The 12116-nt window shown below is 37.6% G+C and overlaps 1 protein-coding gene across 1 annotated transcript in view; it reads right to left on the reverse strand.

The window, feature by feature from the left end:
• lmbrd1 (LMBR1 domain containing 1) overlaps positions 1 to 12116 on the reverse strand; it is a 59121-nt gene that overhangs the window by 17441 nt on the left and 29564 nt on the right. Inside the window, exons 8-11 of the mRNA XM_039783807.1 lie at positions 4200 to 4325; positions 3122 to 3274; positions 570 to 634; positions 318 to 420 (exon numbers count right to left, since the gene is read on the reverse strand). Coding sequence (XP_039639741.1) covers positions 318 to 420; positions 570 to 634; positions 3122 to 3274; positions 4200 to 4325 — 447 coding nt within the window. The remainder of the gene's footprint in view (positions 1 to 317; positions 421 to 569; positions 635 to 3121; positions 3275 to 4199; positions 4326 to 12116) is intronic.

Consider the following 12116-nt stretch of genomic DNA (forward strand, 5'->3'; position numbering starts at 1 on the left):
AAAGTGACAGCAGCATGCAAAATGCTTGTAATGTTGTTATCTTATGGTCACTGGTAAATATAAATGGTGCCAATCAGACCATATTTAAAAGTAACAAACTGCTAGTTAACATTTAAGGCCATATGACTTTTGTTATTGCGATTTTGTCATTTCAAAGTGAACTTGCAGTATACTGAAGCACATACACTTCAAGTTTTAAACCGTTTAAATTATGCTTAATTTAGGTTAATGATGATGGAAACAAGAAAATATGGCTTTAAGCACATCTTAATTAAGGATAATCATTTGTTCAACATGAGAGATGAGAGGATACTCACGGGTTGTAAGGCTAATAAAAGTTCATTCAGGGGATTGGTAAGGTTGGTGCCAAAAACTATGAACCCAGAGCTGATGCCAGCAGAATGGAGAGCTTTATCCAAACTGAAACACACAGAAAAAACTTCAATATGTGTATATATTTCGAGCATTATACATTAATGCATATAGTTAAAGGAAACCATTGTACTCTCAACTTCTGTCATACTGCCTGTCTTAAGAATTATGATGTTGCAGCACATATTGTGACTTACTTTGAAATGAACAGGGCAACAGTGAACAGCAGTGCAACCAGGATAAAGAAAATACCCAGCAATATCTGCAGAAAAAATAAAAAAAATACATTATGATACCAAACAGTGATATGTACCCACAACCAAAGAAGGGAGCTGCACTAACGGTGAATCTAATGGCTGAAACCTGGAAGAAAAGGTATGTTTACAAAAGGTATCTACAGGGTCAGCAAATATAACCTTTCTGTCATGTCTTTTGGCAAGGAGAGACCATATGGCTTAGCCAGCCACAGTTTGGCACTATTGCCTGAGGTGACAGGGGGATGCAATGGCATGGCCCAGTCAGAGTAGTGAAGGTGCAACCAGGGAGGCACAAGGTGGGTGGCAGCCAAAAAAGAAATACACCCTATTAACTGCTTGCCTTCAGCAGGGTCTTCATAGCTAAATCTTTAATATAATATCTTGTACCGGCCATAGTGATTAAAAAGCAGGTAAACACATATAGCAACGTGCTATATAGTACAATTAAAATATGTTCCAGTGATATATAGAACAAATCACATTATAAAAAATGAATATTTCAACAAACATACCTTGATGTAATTTCTCAACGATTGTAGCAAAGGATCAATTACAATCAAGAAACTGATAAGCACACTTTTTGTCTATATTGTTGATATTGCCTTGATATAAACAACTTCAAAAGTGAGGTGGCCAGAACGAGGAAGATAAAATGTACTGATTAAACTGCTCTTATCTCCTAATCCAAACAAACAAAAGCCAAAAGAAGAGATAACTTTGTTGTCCTAATACAAAGGAGGAAGCGATAATATATATATAAAAAAGGTTTTTAAATCATGAAAAGATAGGATTTATTTTCAAATCTTAGATGAAAAGGTGGCCTAGCTTTTTTATGATCCCATCAAACAAAGTAACTATTTTGTGAGGTCTAAGCTATTATTAACTGTAGATATTTGCATGTTCAAGAAGTCATTTTCACCCACCACCAGAGTTGATATTAAAAGGGCAGCATGTGTTTGATAGACATTGGTGTAAGTGCTCTGGAGAAATCACAATCATTTGGCTTATCACTCTACACCAGTGCCCGAGTATACAGTAAATAAATCTCCCAACTTATTATTGTTTAAATTTGAGTCTGGGGACTGTCATTAGCAGTAACCCCCTTGGTTAAAGACACACTGTTACAGACACTGGTTTAAAATGTTTGTGCATGCCTGCAGTGCAGTAAAATACTGGAAAATAAAGAGCAGTGGGAAAGTAAAATGTAAACTAGGAGAATTATTTTAGAACTGGTCTTGTCTTTAACACAGACAATGTGATAAAACAGATTAAAAAGGGGGTTAACAAATTGTTAACTGTAGTACATGTTATGATTATTATTTTGATTTTGAAATAACTTCTTTCCTGACCCACCACTATCACATTTAAACAGAATAATTACAGCCATAATTCTGTTCTTAGCCATATTGGTCAGGACAGCCTCTGGGTTATCTCAAATTCAAATGAAGTATTTTTTTGGGAAATGAAAAATGCGAGCCTGTTTATGCCAAACTGACTACAAAGATGCTAATGATCACAGCTGTTGCACCCTGGTAACCAAGTGGTTTTGGAATAAGGACACAGTGAGTTGATTGGTGGGATTAGGCAGCCCTGAGGGATTTAATTTTGAGTCTCTAAGATGGACCTTTTCTACAATCTTGAAGGTTGAAGCTGCACTAACTACTGTAGGAAATGGTATAACATGTTTGGTTATTTTGGGCTGGTGCTAGTATGATATAGTAAATGGATCAGGGGTACAGAATTGCGCTGCACTTTAAAACCTCTCCATAATTGTCATTATTGCATCATCTCCAGATGTTTGCCTGGACTGGGCCAGTGGCAGTGTTGGTACCAACATGTCCAAAGGTAGCACTGATTTAGAAGTCTTAAACAAGGGCTGTTATAACCCACCTCTTTTCCTAACCTCTTGGGTAAATTTGAATATGGGAACAATGATATATTAATATTGCATAGAGGTCCAAGTATTGAATGCCCAACGCAAAAAAAGTTAAATGTAAAAGAGAAGTTTGTGGTTGCTTCGGTTTATCCCTGGGGAACCATGAGATCCTGCCTGAGAAATGTGAGACTCCCTGAGAGACTTCAGAGTAAATTAGGTGAAGAGACTACCCGTGGGAATCATGTAAATATGCACTTGTGTAAAGTAGAACTAAAAGTAAATCTAGAGCAGTCTAGATTAGAACTTGAGCCCAAAGAAACAGTTAAGGAGGAAGATGTTGGAGCAGGCAAAAATGACTAGGCTAAATAATGAACTTGGCTAAACAGAAATTCTTAAATTACACAACTATTAAGTGAAGAAACACAAAACCAACTGTGGCATATTAAACAACAGTTCCAATTAAAACAAGGCCAGAACACACAATGCTATATTTGCATTGTAAGATCACATCCAATATACAGACATTGAAAATATTTGTCTTTGCATATAATACAGTACATATCAAACATATAATTTACTTCTGTGAATGGGAGCCAAATCCATAATGCAGACTCACCTTGAAAGGTCTGAGAGCACTGCCCACTTTAGTGCAGCAGTTCCTCTCTGCAATTTCCAGGTGTCTCCCCCTGCGCTGGAGGACCTGCAGTTTGCCCTCCAGCTCCTGCAGGTTGTTTCTGTCCCTTGAGGAGAGGGGACGTCCATCTTTACACTGACGAGAAGACCATGAAACAACCAAATACGTCAATAAATACGCATATGCGTGTATGTTCACATCTGACATGGTATAGTTATAAGCTTTATCTGGGTATTTAAAGTAAACAGCACAACAAATTACCCAGTGATTAAAAAATAGATGTAACATTCTCTTTGGATATAGTTACTATGCCATGGATAGATACACTGTATGAAGCATTTAAAAACTGTGATCTAAAGATTCAGGTATAATTAACATCCCAGTAAATATTTATCACTATTACATACTATGCCATACAAGTTGCTATTTGGCTACCTTCAGTCTCTGAAAATAAAATTATTCAGTATTAAGTAAACATTCAGACTATTGTCACTCAACTATTATTTTGTGTGGTTGATGTTGCACTTTGGTTTTCCTTTTTGTCTACTATGTATGTCATCTTTAATACAGTCATACCTGTTCACTAAATATATAGAGGAACGACAAATGCATTGGTCTTTCGTGTTCAACTTCTCGTTGCCAGTGGCAACTAACAGCAACAAATAGATGTCTTATTGTGTTTCCGTTTGTGATCTCTGCATTTGAGGGGTTGGTTAATAAGGACAATGCTAACCATCCATAATTACATGCAAAGACAGAGGGGCAGGGCAGAAAGATAAGGGGGAGTGACTGATCAGCTGGAGGCTATGCATGTGTACCTGTCAATGAATGCATTATTATACACTCATTACACATACACGCAAAAGAAACAGTAAGTGTTCAAATATTTCTATTGATATAATCGTTGTTTTTGAATCTGTTAATGATCTACTTCTTTTCAATTCTAGGTTTTGTTCAATGATGTTATTACATGACTTGTTGATCATTTGGACTATTGTGTTTATGTCACATATTGCAGTATGCACAGTGTCAGTGCTGTGTGTCATTTAGTGAGACAAACCTTGGTTTTCAGCTTTTCTATCTGATGCTCAACATCATCAATGTCCTCTGTGTTCTCCAGGCGTTCATACGCCACACTCCGCGTGCCTTTAATCAGGTTCAAAGGCAGTACAGACATACCGTATGCCTGAAAGACAAGTGCAGAACTTCTATTTTATTCACACATTAATGTCAGAGTGGAATGATGCACCCACATAGCAAAAAAAAAAACACACACACACACACACACACACACACACACACACACACACACACACACACACACACACACACACACACACACACACACACACACACACACACGATAAACCCATCACAATGTGGAACACGACAAACAGTCAAATGTGTAAGCAAACACGCACAGCATATCATATAGTTTCTGGCCTTCCAGATTATGCCATTTTTGGTAGAGGAAAAAAGATTTAAATGGTGGAATCTATAATTGTGCTGAGGTTCATTGGTGAATATGCTGCAACCATTTTGTGTGGATATCACTGCCTTATATCACTGTGATGCAATTTACAGCTTAACAGTGCCCCCATGTGACAGCACTATCCTCTCCAGGATATTATACATTTTTTATAAGCAGAATTTTGAGGAGAAAAATCTGGGTTAAAGGAGGAGGCATCAAGTTCTCATGAATGTTGAATGACATGGATTAAAAAAAGGAATACACATAAACTTTTAGAGGTACATACAATCTATAAATAATAAACAACAATAGCCAGACATACAGAAAGACATACACATTTACATACAGTGACAGCAAAGAGAAACAGAGAGACATTATGTGCACAAAAAGACATTTTCAACTATCAGTGGGGTTCAATCACCTGAAGGGATGTTTGAACTTTTAATAAAAATAAGGGGACATCTCTAATATCAAGAAATAATCCAATTAATACAAATGAAAATAACAGCAACAGGCCGATGCTTTCTTTCTCTCCCTGTGCAGTCTCGCTTTAACCAACTTGGAGAAGTGCCATTTTATGGGTTCATAATAAAACAAAGGGGCCTTCTGTGTATCTTCAAGATACTTTCAGCCCTGTCAAAAAACTCTGTCCTCTTTATTCTATTTTTCAAGTGGGGAAACGTCAGAGCCTATGTTTTTCTAAAAAAACTTTTACTAGTTTCTGAGTGTTAGGTAGCATTAAGAAAATCGCATGGGATACTAAGTCAGGCTAGACTATTATTAGTCTCTGCTGTGGATCTCTGCTATGGGCGAATGTCGCCTCCTGCAATGAATCATGGAGCTCTTAAGGCCGGAGCATGTCCCGAATATCAAACACACTCATAAAAGGAAAACCTGTCCCAGATCCCAAGAGAAACATTTCCCTTCCCCTCAAATGTGCAACTACGTACATGGGAAAATATAAAAGAAAGAAAAAAACACAGGTGTCCCTCTGGTTAAGTGTACATTTTTAGTTTACTCATAATCATGCATGCTCATTAAAGTTATTTTAAAAACCAACTGTGGTCAATAATTACCAGAAATAGTTTGGAGCAGGGTGGATGGGAGTGTGTGTGACTCGATGTGTGTGTTGGTTGAGGGGGGTTACTGGTTGAAATCATTCAGAGAGAGGTAGACATAGGTCTCCTACACAAGCTTCCTCTTTGTTGCTCTTTCTACTTGTGATGGTGGAGCCTAATATAGGGGAGGGAGGAGTCAGACTAGCCCCCCACTCAGTGACGGACTGGCCATCTGGAATTTGGGCAAATGCCAGAAGGGCCGCCCCCCTATGGGCCACTACTGATAATTTGTCTTTGGTTAATTTTGATAAGTTAATTTATGCATGCAGCCACAAGTATTCAAGATTGTACTGCAGCAAGGTGTGTGGAAAGATTCACTCGGAAGGCAAAGTTCCTAATTTCCAAGCTAGGTTATTGACAAAAATAGGGCCGGTGTGTTGCAAATGCCAGGGCAGTTTTTTTTATCCCAGTCCGTCACTGCCCCCACCCCTACATCCTCAATACCTGTTGATGAAGAGGTAATTCCAAAAGAACGTAGTTAATTAGAACTACTCAGTGTATACATTGGCTTTTAGACAGTTCCATTAATTTGTAGGGGTGTCAATCACAAGATATTATATCAGTTATTTGGACAACAATACAATATTTGCTGTCACGATTCAATTTCAATTTGATATCAGTTAGATTTATATAAACTCACAAAAAGTAACTAAAATATGATTTGACAATTTATTACTGAGCATTTCAAGACAATTAAATGAAAAACGAACTATTCTTTTTAATAAAAAGAATAACTATAAAGTGGGAATTTCAAAATAAAGGCACATCTTAAAGATATATCAATATTTTCACTTTGCATCGATGATATTGGATTGTTGATCATTGAATCGACATATCAATCAAGCTGGATGTATTGTTACACCCTTACTAATTTGAAATATCCAAGCTAATGCATTTCAAGATATAAAACTTAGCACATACACATTCCCATAAATCCCGCAAATTTGGCAGGACTGCCGCATATGCTGGTTTCCCGAATGCCATTTGATTAATAGGACAATTTGGCTGTTAGAAACGTTAAACAAGACAAGCTCCACAAACAAGAAATGAGAGGGTGATTAAAAGTCATAAGGGTCATGAAACCATGCTTTCGCCACTTAGACTTATTTATTTTCATTTTAATTGTGTGCCTCTCATGTTGTCCTTAATCCAGATTAAAAAGTCTGTACACAGGTTGTGTTGATGTCGAATTTAAAATTGAAAAGCTGATCGCCAATTGCTGCCAATTTTAAGGTGTTTCATCAGGGGTGATACTTAGGCTATACAATCACAGCCATCTCAAAACGGCAGTAGCATAAAAAAAAGAAGAAAAAAAAACATCCTTCACCTCCATTGTTAACCTCATTGAATCTTTGGAAATGAGACACACTGTTACCATGAGCGCTTTATAGTCAATTGTGTATTAATTTGGTTCTTGTAACAAAGAGATTGGAACTTGAAAATACTGACTGCATGTTTTCATGTTTGAGACAAAGTGAGAGGTACTGGATAAAAACAACATGACAGGAGCAGATGCCAAAATTGGAGTGTTTGGGATTGCTAAGAATGTTGAGGGGCCAGATGTATGACTGCTTGCTTGTTAAAAGCTTCCTGTTGCTAGACCTAGCACACCATTCTCATACTCCCAATCTGAAAGGCGGACCTCCTCAACAGCAGACATCAGCTGTTTTTTTAATAATATGTTGGGCCATGTTGGGTTGTAAATTGGTTGGTTGCTCATTTTTGTTTGTTTTTATTGTGTCTATGTTCATTCTACCTCTGCATGACAATCATATATTTATCTTTTTGAAAGAGAGAGTTCCACCTAAGTGATGAGGACCATTTCAAATAAAAAGGTGACTCAGTTGGTCAGGTATTTTTACCTTATTTTCATCCAGTAAAGGGGTTCTGAATGCCTTCACTGTTATTATAATGGAGGTCAGAACTGATTCCATTATAATAACTAAAAAACACTTGCATTTAAATATTTAGTTTAGGCAAATCAGAAGCCTTTACTAATCTTCTGTACACATTGGGGCGCTATAGAAACATTGCATGTCCATTGGAATAAATTATACACTGTATTCTACATTCTACAAATTAGCCTTGATAATTAATTTGTTTTCACATCTGAACAGGCCCTCCACAGACTGATCTGTTGGTCAGTTGTTAACATCCATATATCTGTCCATCACTGACAGTGATTGGATGATTAAACAGATATAATGGGCTGTGACTTCTGATTGGTAAAACTATTTTTAATGCAGGCCTGATTTATCATTATATCACTGTTGTTTGACTTATCCAACTCGTGTTTTCCTGTCCTATCCTTCTAACAGCTGCCTAACAAAACTCTTGAGCGTTATTTGTCCAGAAAATGCTGGATCTTGCAGACTTTCATTTGCTGTTATAAAGTTTAAAGACGATAGCTTAGAGTGTAGTCAATTTAGTAATAAAAATAAGGAATATTCTGATATGACAGTGGCCAATGAAGAGTGCAGAGCAGCACACACTTTCAGCCAGTTAATCACTTGCCCTATGTTGACCCCCACAATATTACTTTTCATGCTTAAAATGATTTTCATATGGGCCCAGTAAAGGTCTAAATAGTACTTCAATATACGTATTTTTGCCTGAGGTTGTGTGTGAATTAAACACTTAAAACTCTTTTGAATGGACAGCAATTTTCCCCTGTTTTCTACAAAACTAAATCAAAATAGCAGCCCAGTTATGAAAAGGCTTTCCAGGCCACCTCCAACCTTTAGAGCGCTCTTTGGGTTTCTAAAGACATTGTACCAAGTTCGACCTATCCCCTCCTCTTTAATTACTGTAATTGCAGAAAGCCTTCTGCGAGGTTAAAGGCCATTACATTAAGTGGTGTTCTAATCATAAAGTCATTTCATATGCTAATGTTTGATTAAAAAAATTGGACGCATCAAGGTGCATCATTTGCACCCTAATGCACCTTTGTTTATGAATCTTACATGAACTTAAATTTGGGCACGCCTAGAATAGCAATGTCCCGCTCAAGTTTTTTTTGGCAGGGATCCCGATCTGAGTCCTTTAACATTGGATATTTGCCATACAGTCAGCGGCTGCAGAGGGCACTTTAACCTGACAACAGACATGTTTAATTTTAGGTCTGTTATCCAGTTATTAAAAATCCAATACAGAGTTCTAAACTACAAATAAAAAGTGGTTAAGAAATATAAATTATATAGATCAATTTTAAATATAAAATATAGAAATAAAAGAAGCATCCAAGGATTGGAGAATATTAAAGTAAATACAAGTGACACCTCTCTGATTCACTCAGAGACCCCATCTTCCAGGTCAATCTCTGGGCCTGTGATTAGATCAACAGATGTTAATCTTCTCAATTTTAGTTCTGCATCAGCATCTTATGGCTGGTAATTTAGGAGAAAGAGAAAGGTAGGTCCACATGAGACAGAGCCATGAGAGTCATAAGTCAATATGCTGTCCTAGCTTTTAAATGAAGTCAAAGGACTTCACATGATGCATGAGTTTTAAGATGGCCTGATCGGTCTGCTGGGTACAATCAAACAAAGCGGGAGATAATCTAGAAGGAATATGCATGTGCAAACATTCCAGGTAATAAGAATTTACTATAGTTAGAGATTTGCATTATTGAATAAAATTCTCACCATTAAAAAGTGACTGCTTGAGTATTAAGGGACTTAAAGGTACAATCTCTTCATTCAAATATTCCCAAAACAGTAGCCCCAAATCAGCCAAAATAGGACATAGGATTGGGACCTGCTATCACTATCAAATTGTTTGACAGGTGTTATAAAACAAACAATACCAAACAACCACTGAAACATTTTAGCATTTTAGTAAATGCAGAGTAAATAGGTATATATTCACACACACACACATATATATACACTCACCTAAAGGATTATTAGGAACACCCTATTTATACCGTGTTTTACCCCCTTTCGCCTTCAGAACTGCCTTAATTCTTTGTGGCATTGATTCAACAAGGTGCTGGAAGCATTGTTTAGAAATGTTGGCCCATGTTGATAGGATAGCATCTTGCAGTTGATGGAGATTTGTGGGATGCACATCCAGGGCACGAAGCTCCCGTTCCACCACATCCCAAAGATGTTATATTGGGTTGAGATCTGGTGACTGTGGGGGCCATTTTAGTACAGTGAACTCATTGTCATGTTCAAGAAACCAATTTGAAATGATTTAAGCTTTGTGACATGGTGCATTATCCTGCTGGAAGTTGCTATCAGAGGATGGTACATGGTGGTCATAAAAGGTTGGACATGGTCAGAAACAATGCTCAGGTAGGCTGTGGCATTTAAACGATGCCCAATTGGTACTAAGGGGCCAAAAGTGTGCCAAGAAAAAATTCCCCACACCATTACACCACCACCACCAGCCTGCACAGTGGTAACAAGGCATGACAGATCCATGTTCTCTTTACGCCAAATTCTGACTCTAGCATCTGGATGTCTCAACAGAAATCGAGACTCCTCAGACCAGGCAACATTTTTACAGTCTTCAACCGTCTAATTTTTGTGAGCTCGTGCAAATTGTAGCCTCATTTTCCTATTTTTAGTGGAGATGAGTGGTACCTGGTGGGGTCTTGTGCTGATGTAGCCCATGCGCCTCAAGGTTGTTCGTGTTGTGGCTTCACAAATGCTTTGCTGCATATCTCGGTTGTAACGAGTGATTATTTGAGTCAAAGTTGATCTTCCATGAGCTGGAAGCAGTTGGCCCATTCTCCTCTGACCTCTAGCATCAACATGGCATTTTCACCCCCCAGGACTGCAGCATACTGGATGTTTTTACTTTTTCATACCATTCTTTGTAAACCCTAGAATAGGTTGTGGGTGAGAATCCCAGTAACTGAGCAGATTGGGAAATAATCAGACCAGCCCGTCTGGCACCAACAACCATGCCATGCTCAAAGTTGCTTAGATCACCTTTCTTTCCCATTCTGACATTCAGTTTGGAGTTCAGGAGATTGTCTAGACCTGGACGACACCCCTAAATGGATTGAAGCAGCTGCCATGTGATTGGTTGATTAGATAATTGCATTAACGAGAAATCTTACAGGTGTTCCTACTAATAGGTGAGTGTATATATAAATATATATGTGTGTGTGTATATATATATATATATATATATATATATATATATATATATATATATATATATATATATATATATATTTTCACTTTCATTCCTTAACAGTGCAGTGATAAAAAAAACAGATTTAAGGTATAGTATAATATGAGGGTGAGCTCTACTTGATGTACTGGACAGGACTGTCACAAGCTACATTTATCATTAGTGTTTAATTTACTGACATTTTGCATTTGAAATGCTAAAAGCCTTGGTTGCAGAAAGATAGACAGACACCAAACCTAGTCAAACCAGAAGACAATATTTTTTTATAAGGTGGCCTCTGTTTAATATAAACGTGTATGCACAACAGAAAGTGCCATAAAAAGGCCAAAAAAGCAGTAAAAGATATAACTTGGTTCACTCTGTATTAATTTTAAGTGCACTAGGCTGCAGTGTTATATACTGTTTACATCACAGAGGTGTTTGCATTAAGGGTAGATGGTTATTTCTGCACAAAGAGTAGTGATAAATTAGCACAGGAGGCATGGACAACATTTCCGCTGCTTATGGAACCTGTCACTTTGATTCCATTAAGTTAATCAGGCTTAATAGTAACACATAGTGAAGAATGATAAATCATCAGAGCTCGTTGTAAAAATGGGTAGGTTGCCACCAAGAACAGTTTTTCTACTTGAAGACAGAGGAGAGAGCAAATAAAGTAGATGAAAGGATAAAAAGTGAGGGGAAAAAAAGGTGCTTCTGCATTTATGTCTGTGAGAATAAAAGAGGGAGAGGATGCTGCTGTTGTCCCCTAAGGGCCTGATTTCTTTGATTGACCTCATCAAAACAAGAAACATCACAAACAAAGACACACTGGGAGTTTTGATGTCCACAGGGCATTCACAGAGTCAAAATCAACATGGGGTCAGTTCAAATCTGAGCACACTTCCATCCTAAAAAGGTATTAGGTATTTATCCACTCTTTAGAGGAATGTGAGAAGCAAAGTGAGAGAACAGTGGATACAATCCCAGCTGAAATGGATTATATGTCCTAAAGCAAGATTGGGTCTACAACTTACTTGACTAGGTTGTGTATTATTCATTAAGAGCCCCACATTCAATTGTTGTGTGATTTGTCAAATAGGACTATTTGAGCTCAACAGAAACTGGATAGATTGGGGTTGGCTGTCACTTTCACTCTCACTCCCTGAGATGATACCCAGGTACTTTTTTGCATTTTCCCCAGTAGACACTATTCTGTGTTACTCCCACCCTGACACCAGTGCCACCACCTCCAGGGAAT

The sequence above is a fragment of the Perca fluviatilis genome, chromosome 19 (genome assembly GCF_010015445.1).
Source record: "Perca fluviatilis chromosome 19, GENO_Pfluv_1.0, whole genome shotgun sequence".
In the NCBI taxonomy this organism is placed as follows: Eukaryota; Metazoa; Chordata; class Actinopteri; order Perciformes; family Percidae; genus Perca; species Perca fluviatilis.